This window comes from Cuculus canorus, chromosome Z (assembly GCF_017976375.1).
Source record: "Cuculus canorus isolate bCucCan1 chromosome Z, bCucCan1.pri, whole genome shotgun sequence".
NCBI lineage: Eukaryota > Metazoa > Chordata > Aves > Cuculiformes > Cuculidae > Cuculus > Cuculus canorus.
In genome coordinates this window covers 77696768-77710737 of record NC_071441.1, presented here as the reverse complement: position 1 = coordinate 77710737, position 13970 = coordinate 77696768, and the positions used below count along the sequence as shown (strand labels likewise).

At 57.5% G+C, this 13970-nt stretch overlaps 1 protein-coding gene across 1 annotated transcript; it reads right to left on the bottom strand.

The window, feature by feature from the left end:
- Positions 1 to 3178: 3178 nt before the first annotated feature.
- On the bottom strand, positions 3179 to 13031 carry ONECUT2 (one cut homeobox 2). Its single transcript, XM_054054827.1, has 3 exons — positions 12983 to 13031; positions 11582 to 12490; positions 3179 to 7466 (listed from the first exon to the last, which is right to left on the bottom strand). Exons 1-3 carry the CDS (start codon positions 13029 to 13031, stop codon positions 7180 to 7182), a joined length of 1245 nt encoding a protein of 414 aa, XP_053910802.1. The 3' UTR covers positions 3179 to 7179.
- Between the last annotated feature and the right edge of the window lie 939 nt (positions 13032 to 13970).

The following is a 13970-nucleotide window of genomic DNA, read 5'->3' as shown; positions in this document are numbered from 1 at the left end:
GAATATGGGGTGGAAAGAAGATGGGGGGAAGAAGATAAGGGGGGGGAAGAAGATAAGGGGGGGGAAGAAGATAAGGGGGGGGAAGAAGATAAGGGGGGGAAGAAGATAAGGGGGGAAGGAGATAAGGGGGGGAAGGAGATAAGGGGGGAAAGAAGATGGGGGGAAGAAGATGGGGGGGAAGAAGATGGGGGGGAAGAAGATGGGGGGGAGAAGATGGGGGGAAGAAGATGGGGGGAAGAAGATGGGGGGAAGAAGATGGGGGGAAGAAGATGGGGGGGAGAAGATGGGGGGAAGAAGATGGGGGGAAGAAGATGGGGGGAAGAAGATGGGGGGGAGAAGGGGGGGAGAAGAGGGGGGGAGAAGATGGGGGGGAAGATGGGGGAGAAGATGGGGGGAGAAGATGGGGGAGAAGATGGGGGGAGAAGATGGGGGAGAAGATGGGGGAGAAGATGGGGGAGAAGATGGGGGAGAAGATGGGGGAGAAGATGGGGGAGAAGATGGGGGAGAAGATGGGGGAGAAGATGGGGGGGAAGAAGATAAGGGGGGAAGGAGATAAGGGGGGGAAGAAGATGGGGGGAAAGAAGATGGGGGAAGAAGATGGGGGGGAAGAAGATGGGGGGGAAGAAGATGGGGGGGAAGAAGATGGGGGGGAAGAAGATGGGGGGAAGAAGATGGGGAGAAGATGGGGGGGAGAAGATGGGGGGGAGAAGATGGGGGGGAGAAGATGGGGGGGAGAAGATGGGGGGGAAGATGGGGGGAGAAGATGGGGGGAGAAGATGGGGGGAGAAGATGGGGGGAGAAGATGGGGGGAGAAGATGGGGGAGAAGATGGGGGAGAAGATGGGGGGAGAAGATGGGGGGAGAAGATGGGGGAGAAGATGGGGGAGAAGATGGGGGAGAAGATGGGGGGAGAAGATGGGGGGAGAAGATGGGGGGAGAAGATGGGGGGAGAAGATGGGGGGAGAAGATGGGGGGAGAAGATGGGGGAGAAGATGGGGGGAGAAGATGGGGGGGAGAAGATGATAAGAAAAGGAGAAGAGGGGGAGAAGGAGAAAAAAAGAAGGATAAAAAAGGAGAAAAGAGGAGGAGGAGAAGCGGAGGAGAAGGAACAGAGGAGGATATGAGAGAAGGAGGAGGAGGCAGAGGAGAAGGAGCCGAAGGAGGACCTTTGGTCCGGTGAGGAGCTCGGCCCTTTGCAGGTGCGTTGCAGAGCCCCCGTGCAGCGCTGCGGCGCCGCTCCGTTCCAGCTGAGGTATTCACAGAAGAATAAAAAAGAGCACAGAGAGGTCTCGACCGGCAAAGTCGTTGCTTTGGTTGAAGCGAAGGCACTCGTCCCGTGGTCAGGTCACGCTCGGCAGGCGACGCAGGAGGCCGCTGGGGAAGGCGGTGGCCGCAGAGGACCCTGTGGCCGCGCAGGCAACGGGCGGCACGAGGGCTGCACGAGGAACTCATCATCTTCTCCACGCCTGGAAGGTGTCCTGAGAGTCCTTAGAGCTTCTACTGGAAGGAATAGACGGAGAGAGAGAGAAGAAACAGCCGGGAACGTCCCCGTCTGCTCCAAAGGGGAATGGAAACCCCTCCAAAAGGCAATGGTTGACGTGGAGAGTTGTGTTGAGCTGTGGGAGATGGATCCTCCTGAATCCAAAGGCAGATTCCTTGGGGAAAGGCTGAAGCCCTTCTGCAGCAGATGGTGGAGCCGAGTGCCACCGTCCCCCCGCAGGAGGTGACCTCTGGCGGCTCGGCCCTGACTGAGCTCTCCCCAATGTCCCCCGCATGAATGGTCACGAGATGACAACCGGTGAGATCCCGGGGAGAAATGTTCTCCCGGGAGGGTGGAGAGACCGAGGTTGTCCACCCGTGGAGGTTCTCCAGGCCGGGCTGGATGGGGTTTGGAGCCCCTGATCCAGGGGGAGGAGGCCCTGCCCACGAACTGGATGGACCTGGAGGTGCCCTCCAACCCACCACATTCCACGACTTTAGGATAAACCAGGCTGGAAGGAGCCCATGCTGGAGGGCACCACAAATTCTCCACAGAGAAACCGCCAACCTTTAAATAATCCCTTAAGGAAACGACGCTAATGGAGCTTAACGCAGCGCCGCTTCAGGAACGTAATTAATTGATTTTCCTCGGAAAAAAACCACTAATTGCAAAGAACCAGAGCGGCGCCTGGATCCCACCAGGGTCACGCAACACTCCAGGCGGTGGGAAAGAGCAGCTGGAAAGCTGCCGAGGGGGTGGTGGACAACGGCTGAACACGAGCCAGCGATGGCCAAGGCGGCCACCAGCACCCCGGAACAATTCCTTCCTGGAAGGAGTTCCTGGAAGGCTCCTCCACCCTCAAGCACCTCCAAGCCGTCAGGTAGGACTCGTCCAGGTGGCACCAGGACCCTTCCCCAAGGAATCCCCCGGCGGCCAAAACCCACCTCCAGCTCCAGGTCAACACAACTGCTCCATCGGAGGCCTTTGGCGTGGGGAAGGCTGCGGAGCGGCGACGTCTCCGAACGCCGAAGGTTCCTCCCGGAGAAGGTGGTGGCGGTGCAGCCGCACGGGGAGACGTCCAGGAGGGGCCGCGCGGCTCCTCGTCCACCACGACATCCACGCTCGGGGGCTGCTGCGCTCTTTGGCTCCCGCGGTTTCTCTTTCCTTTGGTTTTTTCCCCATTTTCTTTGGTTTTTTTTTTTCCAAATTTCTTCATTTTTTCCCCATTTCTTTTTTTTTTTCCCCATTCCCTTTTTTTTCCCAAATTGTCTTTGCTTTTTGCCAAATTGTCTTTGGTTTTTGCCCATTTACTTTGGTTTATTCCCCATTTACTTCCATTTTTCCCCACTGTCTTTGGGGTTTGTCCCCAATTTTAGGGTTTTTTTTTCCTATTTACTTTGGTTTTCCCCCATTTTCCTCCCATTCACTTTCATTTTTTACCATTTTCTTTGTTCCCATTTTCCATCCCCCCCCTATTTTCTTTCTTTCCCCATTTACTCTGATTTTCCCCCAATTTGGGTTTTTTTCCCCCCAATTTTCTTGGTTTTTTTTCCCCCTAATTTTCTTGGGTTTCTTCCCTTAATTTTCTTTATTTTTTCCCCCAATTTTCTTTGGGTTTTCCCCATTTTCTCCATTTTTCCCCCCAATTTCCTCCGTCTCCCCCCATTTTCTCCGTTCCCCCTTCCCCCCCACAGCCCCATTTGCGGGCGCAGCCCCTCGAAGGTCCCCCTCTCGTCTCCCGTCCCACCCCAAGAGGCCCCAAACTCCGGGCACCGTCGTTCCTTCCCGCCTTGTTTCGGGCTGAGGTGGAACCTTCCTCCCTCGTCCTTCGCGCGGGGGCTCCGGAGGTGACTCTGCTTGAAAACAAAAGCAACTCCGGGGGACGTTAAGAAGTTCAATAAATAAAGTATAACCAACAAAGGCTTTTTTGGGCCGTAACGAAGCTGCGTCGCACCTTCTGCCGGCGGGAAAGGGCTCCAATAAATAAGGGAAAGGTTGGACTTAAATAAGGGAAAGGATTGACTTAAATAAAGGAAGGGATTGACTTAAATAAGAGAAAGGATTGACTTAAATAAGGGAAGGGATTGACTTAAATAAGTTCAATAATTAAGCAGTTAAATGGATTAAAAGAACCCAAACCTCCTCGTTTTGGCGCCGCCTCCTCCTGCCGCTACGAAGGTGCTGGAGGAGGAAGTCAAACCCAACTCGGAAGCGCGTTCCCGCCCCCAGGGCGTAAATCAACAAAACGACCCCCAAAATGAGGAATGAATAGAAATGAAAGCGTCACCCCGATCCCGCGGCCCGCGTCCGGCCAAAGCTCCCGTTGAGCCTTCGAGCCGAAGCGCAGCTCAACGCGGTTTGGGCTGAACGAGGACTTTGGGACACGGAAGGAAATAAATGCCATTATCGAGCGATCAAATATCGGGTGGAAAGCCACACCGTTCTGGAATAAATAAAACCGTTTAAGCCAAAAAAGCCAACGAATCCAAATCCCTGTTTGTAAAGAGGGCAAATCCAAAGGTTTTCCCCACGTGTCCAAACTAAGAAGAAGGAAGAAGGTTGTCTCGCAGCGGGAGAGGAGGCCCACGGGCGGCTCTGGGCGACGTTACCTGGTTGAGTCCTCCTCGAGGTCTTTGGCTTCAGCTTTAGGTAAAGAGAGACGTGGAGTAAAGCTTTCGAACCGAAGGCGTAGAGCACAGTCTTTGATCCTTCGCGGCTGATTGAAACGACACCCAAGGGGTCTGGAAAGTGGAGTTCCTCTCGGATGTGCCCACGGGAGTCACCCCAAGGACGCGCTGCGGAAGGTGCTGAGATACTACCTTAGTCTTTTGGATGCCAATGGATACAAGGAACACGTTACATCACACACAATACATCTACCCACGCTTCCGATGCTCCTCTTCCGAGGCAGCTGCTACGTAAAGGCCTACGAGAGCTGACGGTGAGATGGAAGACGCACCATGGGGCCGTGAAAGACGCAGGGATAAAACACGCAGCAGTAGTTTCAGATGTTGAGATGACAATGAGTTTCATTAATGATGGAGGAACCGTGGGCAGGGATGCGGTTGTGGTCGCAGCTCAGAGAAGCCTCACACGTTTGGAGTCGCTCCGGACTTCTGTCGTTACGCCATTGGGAGGAAACCCAAAGACAAACAGAAAGCCCAGGCCTTTGCTTCATGAGGATCATGGCATGGTTTGGGTTGGAAGGGACCTTAAAGATCATCCGGTCCCAAGGCCGCCCCATCCCTGGAGGAGTCCAAGGCCAGGTTGGATGGGGCCTGGGGCAGCCTGAGCCAGCGGGAGGTGGCCCTGCCCGTGGAACTGGATGGGCTGCGAGGCCCCTTCCAATCCAAACCATTCCGCGGTCCTACAGCAGATGGCAGGAGGAGCTTTCAGAACGAGACGTGAGGGCACCGCCATGATCCAAACGCACGTGGAGAGGCTGCTTTGAGCGGACGGGAAGGGAGGTGACCCCAACCACCTCAGCTGGGCCGACTCAGAACATCTCAGAGACGTCAGCACGGATCAGCCCCGACCTGAACCAACGTTATGGCAGCTCCCTTCCATGTTCTTTGCATCATTCTCAAATGGTTCATCAACTGTCTGGAAATCTACTTTGAAGGACATTTTGAGTCTCCCTTGTCCTGAGCAGACCAAGGTTTTCGGACTTCTCTTTAACTCATTGGAGAAAAGAGTTCTGCAAAGCAGAAAGGCGGAGCAAACCGTGCTCCAGCCCTGAAGATGAATTTGGACCTCGGGCTGCGTGTCATGGTTGGGATCGAGACTTTGCTCAACCATAACACGTCCACTACGTCAAAATGAACTACGGAGCTGCTGCAACGCCAGTTTTGGTTCAGCTCGGGGTCCGATCTCAGCAGGCCAAGCTGCGGCGGTGCTCGGCACGTACGACCACAACGCTCGTATCGCGAGTTTTATCCCTGGAGAAAGAAGGGTGGAGGTTACCCAACCCATCTCACACGCACGACGATGGCCGTTCAAAGCCCTCGACCAACTCTATTCAATGAAACAAGTCACACCCAACGGAGACATCGTTCCTACGTGGCTTTGGAGACAGAGAGAGGAGACGTACCGGCGTAGTATCCCAACAATTCGGAGTCCACGCAGCTCTTGGAGAGGTCCCGCGTGGAGCGGAAACAGGAACCTCCCTTAGCTCAACCCACCCTTTGGCTGCGCAAAGAAACAGAAGTGGTTTACCTGTCCAGAGACCAACGCGAGAGGAGACAACAAACTGAAACACAAGGAAGTGAGAATGCTTCATCTTTGGTATTGTAGCTGCTGAGGTTTTGGTTGCTCTGTTCCTTGGAAAAGAAAACGCTGCATAGGCACAAATTAAAGACAATCTTCGACGTTAAGATGACTCCGAGTCGTCAAAATGAAGCGGCAAGCGTCCTGGCTTGGCTTCGCCCTCGTTCTTGTCAACCCTTTCTTTGAGATCTGCTTCCTACGCCGTCGTCCCTCGAAAGGCGGCGCGTTACTCGCTCGCTTCCTCGTCCGTTTGTCGTTTGCTTTCTCGACGGAACAGTTCGGTGCCGAAGAAGTAGGTGCAGAAAAAATGTTTCTTTGGTTTCGATTAAATAGGACATTAAAAAAAAGAAGAGAGTCTCAAGTGTCTCTAAAGAGGCCGCGCCCGCCGGGAGACGCGCCCCAACAGCGCCGGGGCCAACTAACCGAGCCCGAGGAGAAAATGGCAACTTAGAAACATCTTTGGCTTGCAGAAAGGCCGTCTCTTTGGTGTGCTGCGTTCCCACCAGCTCGGGCATCTGGCGGAGGGGTCAAAGGAACTTAGGGATGCAATCGATCCAGACGGTGGCACATCTAAAACGGTTGGTGGCATCGGAAGGGCTTCCTTTTGGTGTTTTCCTGCCGGGAAGTACCATAAAACACCCCAAAAATGGAATAAAAATAACAGATAAATACATTGCGGTAACGCTGTGGAGGAGATGAACTAAAAAAGGACGGATTGGTGACCCAAAAAACCCTTTCCCAACGCCGTGTTTGCACAGTCCTGAGTGTGCACCTGCGCCAGGTGCGAACGCAGAGCCCGCGGCCGCCTGCCCGCCCCACCTCGGCCACCGCGGTGGAGAGCCCGGCAGAGGGCCTCTTCTGGATCTCCTGGCTTTGTGCTTGGTACTGGGAGCTGCACTTTCTGATCCAAGCTTAGGGGGCAGACGGGGTGAGGTCAAGGTCCCTTCCGACCCAAAGCTTTCTGCTTCCCGATCGTCAATGGATTTAAATGAAAAATCCCAACCGAAACCTTTGATTCGATCCATTTTTTGTCCCTAAACCATCCTAGAACCGTGCCTGAGTTTCCCAACCAGGTTCTTGAGTGTCTCCGTGGCAGGCTTGGTGCTCGCTTGGCGCGGCGGCGAGCTCTGGCGCAGGGCGGTGTGGCCAGCACCGGCGCCCTGCTGGCAAACATTGGCCACGGGCAGGTTGCCCAGGCCTGCCTTCGGCAGCCCCACTGGCCGGGGGGGTTCTTTGGGGCTCAGGAAAAACTTACTCGGTGAGCGTTTCAGCCCTGCTTCGCCCGTCCTGAGCGTAGGATTGTAGAGAAAGAGGTTAATTGTGACCTTGCGCCTGCAAAGACCCACCAGAAGTGTCCTCTGTCCCAGCTGCGCTGGGCTTGGTTCGCGGGAAGATTGTGCTTTAAGTCTGCGGCGAAGGGCCCGGCCGTCGCCGTCACACTTTGGTGCAGGTGCTGGAGGCCGCGGAGGAGCCGCAGGAGCTCAGGTCGTCCTGCCACTTCTCCAGGCTGCGCCGGCGGGCGTTCATGAAGAAGTTGCTGACGGTGGTGAGCTCCAGGCCCAGCTGCTGGGAGATGGTGATCTGCATTTCTTTGGAAGGGCGTTTGTTCTCCTTGAAGATGGCGAAGAGCGTCCGGCGCTGGAGGTCCGTGAAAACCAGGCGGGATTTCTTCTGGGCGTGGTTCCGCTCTTTGTTGGGTTCTTGCTCTTTGCGTTTGCAGGCTGGGGACGGGGTGGAGAGAGGGAGAAAATCAGCGTTAGGACATGGATCCCACCAGCCACGGGGACTGGCACGAGCTGTCACCCTCCTGAAGGACCTGCAGAGCCCACGCGTGGGACCCCAAAGCACCAAATTCCCAGGTGATCGGAGCGCTCTCCCTGGCCATCCCTAGGTGGGGCCCTCAAATCATAGGATCACAGAACGCTTTGGGTTGGAACGGACCTTAAAGAACACAGAATCCTGGAACACTTTGGGTTGGAAGGGACCAAAAAGGTCAAACCCACTCCCCTGAGAACGTTTCACTGCCAATCTGAGATAAATAAGGCCGATTTGGGGCTGGATTTGAGCATCCTACAACTCATTTTCCCTCCTGTCTGGAATCCACGCGGCCAGACCCTCGGCACCAGGGATGAGATGAGCTCCTGCATCCTTCCTAAGAGGTTCTGGGACATCAAGAAGTATCTGGAAGGCGAACATCACTAATTTATGTCCAGGGCTGCTCTGCGCTTTCCAGTTCTTGGTATCTGATGATAAATAATGCAAAGCCCTGTGCTTCCCGGCGCCTTCGGGAACTGCTTTCCCCGAACCGGGGAGTTGGCTCGCAAAAAGGCACCATCAAAGCAAACGTTCCTCCTCGACAGACATTTATCAGCAGAGAGAACAGCGTGAGGGCTCCGGGGAGACAAGGTCTCCCTGGAACCTTCTCTTCTCCAGGCTGAACAACCCCAACTCTCCCAGCCTGTCCTTGTACAGGAGGTGCTCCGGCTCTCGGATCATCTCCGTGGCCTCCTCTGGGCTCACTCCAACAGCTCCATGTCCTCCCCGTGCTGAGGACCCCAGAACTGGACGCAGGGCTCCAGGTGGGGTCTCGCAGAGGGGGAGAATCCCCTCCGTCACCTGCTGGCCACGCTTCTTGTGAAGCATAGACCCTCCAAACAAATGGCAGACGCTGAGAAGGAGCCAAGAGGAGGACAACGTTCCCTCAGTCCAGCCACCAATATTGATATCTCACACGCGGTTTCGTATGGGTTCCAACCCGTTCCATAATTCTGTGATCTTTAAGATCCCTTCAAACCATTCCACAATTCCATGACCTCTAAGATTCCTTCCAACTCAACCCATTCCACAATTCCATGACCTCTAAGATTCCTTCCAACTCATCCCATTCCACAATTCCATGACCTTTAAGGTCCCTCCAACCCAACCCATTCTGTGGTGCTGGGATTCCGTGAGAGCAACCTCTTACGTTGCTCCAAAGCTCTTCACAACGCGGCCTCAGAAATCAATTTGATTACCGCTCGGAATTAAGTATGCGCAAATGAAAGCGATCGGGATCAATACGAATTAGGTTAAGTACTCCACTGTGTGCAGGATCGTTACGGAACGAGGAGCGATCGCAATGAAGATGGAAATAATCACATTGTCGGGGCGCCTTCACCGCCTCGTTTGCCTCTGCCCCGGGGTTTCTGGCAGCCTGAGGAAGGCCCCGTGACAGCATTTAGCTCGAGAAACAGAATGTGCCCACGGAGCACAGAGGGTTAACTCCAGTCCTCCAGAGAATCATGGACTCATTGAGGTTGGAGAAGACCTCTAAGCTCACCCAGTTCGACCCTCAGCCCAATCCCACCGTGCCTGTTAAACGCTGTCTCCAAGCACCACAGCCAAACGTGGTTCTATAACCCGGAGGCGCTTTGAGATCCCTTCAAACTCAAACCATTCCATGATTCTATGACCTGGATGGGCTTTGAGCCCCCTTCCAACGCAAACCTTTCCCTAACTCCATGATCTCCAGCACCGCCTCGCTTGCCAAGGCTTAATGCCTCGGCACAGGCCCCTGTTCTTCGAGGCCCATTATGACCACATGGGACCTGCTGGAAAATCACCGCTCCTCATCAATATCTTCCCTGCTTACTTAGAGATATTTTGGTCCCGGAGACAATTTGCCTTTTGGGAAAGTGCCAGCTGCTATCGCTTGCCGAATAATTCCTCTGCGCAGCATTTGTCGGGGGAGCTGAGTCCACTTTATTCCCTTTAGTCTGATTTTATAGCTCAAAAAAAAAGCCCCAAACCACAGCGATTCCCTTTTTGGATCGCGCTTCTATCTGCCATCGCGTTGATCTCATCCCCAAATCCATTTGAGGTCGGTGTTTTCTATCGTTTCGGCATCCAAACTCCCTCCCTGAACACCCCCAGGGCCCTCAGCTGCTCCCAGAACACTCCCCAAGAACCACGTCGACGCGTGTTTTGGACCCCTCTGGGAAAGGGGAGCGAAAGGGAAAGCAGAGGGAAAGGGGAGCAAAAAGCAGAGGGAAAGGGGAGTGAAAGGGGATAAAAGAGAATATTATCTATTTTCTACAATAAGAACAACTATTAAGGCCCCCCCACTGCTCCGGCTCCCAGGGGGTTCCCTAAAAGACAGCTGATTTTCATCCAATTTGGGAAAACTTCCAGTTAAATGAGTGGGTTTTCAGCCAAGCGAAACACTTCCAGCTCCTTCCCCTCGCTCTGAGGGGTTTGAGCAGGTGGGGAAAGGGGCAGAAGGAAGCACGGAGGCGATGAGGCTGCACGGTCACCCGGTGGGAACCAAACGCACAGGATGGATGCCCAGGCACCACCGCCATACACTGGGAAAGCGGCGGGTGGGAATGACGTATTCATGTCTCCGTGGGGAACCCCCCGCCTGGGACTGGTGCTGGGAAGGAAAAGCCCCGGCAGCGTTACTGGAAACGCACCGGCTCAGGTTCCAGATCAATGCGAGCCGGGTCCATGTGCCGACGCTCCCGCTGCCAGCAGGAAAGCTCTTTCCATCCTCTCAGCCTTCTCCGCACCCGTTCCCCTCGCGATACGCGGGCATTCGAGACAGCGGCATCACAAACCCCAAATCCTGTCTGTCCCTTTGATATTCCCGACGCGGACAAAACATTGGCTGAAAATATGGAAGGAGTTCCGGCCATTCCTGGCTCCTCACCCCCCTGCTCTGCCGAATCCCACCCCGAGCATCCCACCGCCTCCAAGCAGGAGAGGGAGAATTCCCAGCAGAGAGAATCCCATCCCAGCTGCTTGGGGTCTCTCCCTTCTCATCCCTCTCCGTGCAAGGGGCAGAGTTGGGAAAGCCTGCTGGGAGCTGCCTCCTGCCAACGGATAACGCACCGGGATGGATCTGAGAGGCAGGAACCCATCGGAATAAAGGAAGGACTTATCAGAAAAACCATTGGTTTCTGGGATGGAAGGGGACACGCGGCTCTATTGGCGTCCCAACCCTCCCGATTCCCACGTACCCGTACCCATCAGCATATCCAAAGGCTGGGAAGACAGAGAGGTGACAAACAGCCTCTCAGAGGTGACAGTCCCCACGGGATGGGACGGAGAAGCCAGCGGTACCCAAGGCGGTCAGTCCAGCTGCCGCAGGGGACAGGCTTTGGGGGTCGCCCCGCTCCGTCCCCCAGGACTGGGGGGGGTCTCTGGGTTCCCCCCCACGGTACCGGGGGTCTGCGGGGTTCCCTCGGTTCCCTCTTCGGCCCCGCAGAACAATGGGGGCTGCAGCGCCCCACGCCCGCGCAAGGGGGCGGCCGCGCACGCACCGCGGACAATGCGGGATGCGCGCAGCCCTGAGCATCGCAGTGCCCATCGCATCCCAGTGTCCATCGCATCCCAGTGCCAGGGACTGGGGGCATCCCAGTGCCAGGGACTGGGGGCATCCCAGTGCCCACCGCATCCCAGTGCCAAGGACTGGGGGACATTCCAGTCCCCGGCCCACAATCCAGTGCCCAGTACTGTGTCCAGCATCCCCGTGTCTGTTACTGGGGGGCCATCCCAGTCACCAAACCGCATCCCAGTGCCCAACCAGCATCCCAGAACCCGGTACTGGGGGAACATCCCAATCCTCAGCCTCATCCCAGTCCCCAACCAGCATCTCTGTGCCTGGTGCTGGGGGGCCATCCCAGTCCCCAATCTCCTCCCTCCTCCTGGTACCAGTGGGACATCCCAGTGCCCGGTCTCACCCCTGTGCCTGCTGCCGGTGGGACCCCCCCAGCCCCGATCTCCCCCCCACAGTGGGACCCCCCCAGCCCCGATCCCTTCCCGGTGGGCCCCCCCCCCGGCTGCCGTCGGGACTCACCTGCGAGGCGGAGGGCGGACATCCTCTGGAACTCGGGCTCCTGCAGCCACTTCCACATCCTGCGGAAGGTCTCGCGGCCGGATTTGAGCTTGCTCCAGGGCTTGGGGTTCCGCAGCAGGTCGGACAGGGTGCCCTGCGAGCGGCCGAGCACCCTCTGCGCGAAGATGGCCTGCGGGATGCTGTAGCGCTTCAGCTCGGCCGTCACCCGCCGCGCCACCTCCCGCGTGTCGATCTCGTCCAGCGGGGCGGGCGGGCGCTCGCGGGGCGCGGGGGGCGGGGCGCCGGCCAGGGGGGTGCCGAGCGCCCCGTGCTGCGGCTCGAAGGCGGCGGGCGGCCCGTAACCGAGCAGCCCGTGCGGGGCGGGCGGCGCCGCCGCCGCCTCCTTGTAGGGCCCGTAGAGCCCGCCCAGCGCGAACCCGCTGTCTCCCGGCAGCCGCGGCGCGTGGAACTTATCGGCGGGCGGCGGCTGCAGCGGGGTGAGCGTGGCGTAGGTACCGGCGCAGGCGGGCGGCGGCGCCTCGCACGGCACGCTGACGGCGTGCGGCAGCGCCAGCTCCGGCCGGTACTCGGCGCCGTCCAGCAGCGCCGCCAGCCCGCAGGGCCGCGGCCCCGCCTCGGCGCCCAGCAGCCCGCCCAGCGCCTCCATGACGGCGGGCGGCGGGCAGGGCAGGGCAGGCCCCGGCCCCGCGGGGCAGCGGCGGCTCCGGCCCCCGCCGCGCCTCCGCCCGCCCGCGCCGCCGACTGAGGCAAACCGGAGGCGCGGGGCGCGCGCCCGCTGGGGGGCGGGGCTAAATGGGGGACGCGGCCAATGGGAGCGCTGTGGGGGCGTGGCTAAGAGGGATAGACCAATGGGAGAGAGCGGGGGCGGGGCTATGGGGAGGCGGGCAATGGGATAGAGCGGGGGCGGGGCTAGAGGGAAGGCGGGCAACGGGAGTGGGCGGGGCGGGGCTGGAGGAGAGGCGGGCAATGGCGAGGGGAGGGGGCGCTGAGGGGAGGGGGTCTGAGGAAAGCGGGCGCGTTGTTTTCCCCGAAAGCTTCAGGCTCCTCCTGTCCCCTCAGAGTCCCCTCAGCCCCTCAGGCTCCTCGTGTCCCCTCAGAGTCCCCTCAGCCCCTCAGGCTCCTTGTGTCCCCTCAGAGTCCCCTCAGGCTCCTCGTGTCCCCTCAGAGTCCCCTCAGGCTCCTTGTGTCCCCTCAGAGTCCCCTCAGCCCCTCAGGCTCCTCGTGTCCCCTCAGAGTCCCCTCAGCCCCTCAGGCTCCTCGTGTCCCCTCAGAGTCCCCTCAGGCTCCTCGTGTCCCCTCAGAGTCCTCTCCGAGCCCCTCAGACCCCTTGTGTCCCCTCAGAGTCCCCTCAGGCTCCTCCCATCCCCTCAGCCCCCCCAAGCCCTGCCAATGTTCTCACACCCCCTCTTCTTCTCCTCATCTTCTCCTTCTCTCCATCCCCTCCCGCCATTCCCGGACCACCGAGTTCTCCCTACAAATTCAGACTCACCACCGTCTGAATTTCAGCTCTGCGGATCTGCCAAGATCCTCTGCCCCGTTTCCTATCTGGAATGAACTCCAGCTTTGAGATGAGGACCACCAAACCCGAGGTGGTTTGTTCAGCGCCTGGAGTCAACCTGGGCTCTCTCTGCCTCAGAACCCATTGCTTTTACTCTCATTACTAATTACCGGCTGCGTTTTGATTGCCTTTAGGTTCCTTAATTGGCTCAAAGCGCTGCGAGTTTGGAGTTAACGATTCCACCACGATTCTCTGAACCAGAGCTCATCTCCAACCCCACGTTGCACGCGTGAAACCTGATGACGCCGCCGCTGTGGTGCCCACCAGGGTGAGCCTCCAGCTCGGAGGAAGGAAGGAGCGGACACGGCTCAGTTTTACAGACTTCCAATGCACGAGAAAACATTTTACTTTAAAAATGATGCATTCAAGACCGTGTTTTGGCACATGAGTCAATGCTGCAGCCACGTTCACACCAAAGAATCGCGTTGCCCACAGATCCCGAAGGATCCAGCGCGGTGCTCTCACTGACGGGGACGCGGGACTCACAAATACCGACCGCGTTGCGCTGCGTATACTTTCATTTCGCTGTATTTACTCGTCTAGAGAGTCAGTAGAACTGCGTTTTCCCCCCGGGAATTCATGGAGACGGACATGGGAAGATTTGGGGCCAAACGGAAGGGAAGGAAGAGTCCAGGCAAAGTGAGAGCGAAGACAAATCTGCTGTCCCGTCACCTCCCTGTCCTGCAGAGCAGCTTCCATATTGAATGGCGAGAGGACGCAGCGATGACTTCCTCCAGCTCAAAGGGAGACCTGGCTTTTCCACAAACATGGAATTTGAGGTGCCATCAGCTCGGCGCGGGGAGAAAAGGACACTGAGGCCGATCTGGTCAG

Excerpts from the sequence above, each read along its gene's own strand:
- ONECUT2 (XM_054054827.1), bottom strand. The coding sequence starts at position 13,031 with ATGGCGGGAGGGGATGGAGAGAAGGAGAAGATGAGGAGAAGAAGAGGG. Across the intron at positions 12,491-12,982 it reads GATGAGGAGAAGAAGAGGGG|CCCCGCCCCCGCTCTATCCC; the intron begins GTGTGAGAACAT and ends CCTTCCCTCTAG. Across the intron at positions 7,467-11,581 it reads GTCCGCCCTCCGCCTCGCAG|CCTGCAAACGCAAAGAGCAA; the intron begins GTGAGTCCCGAC and ends CCCCGTCCCCAG.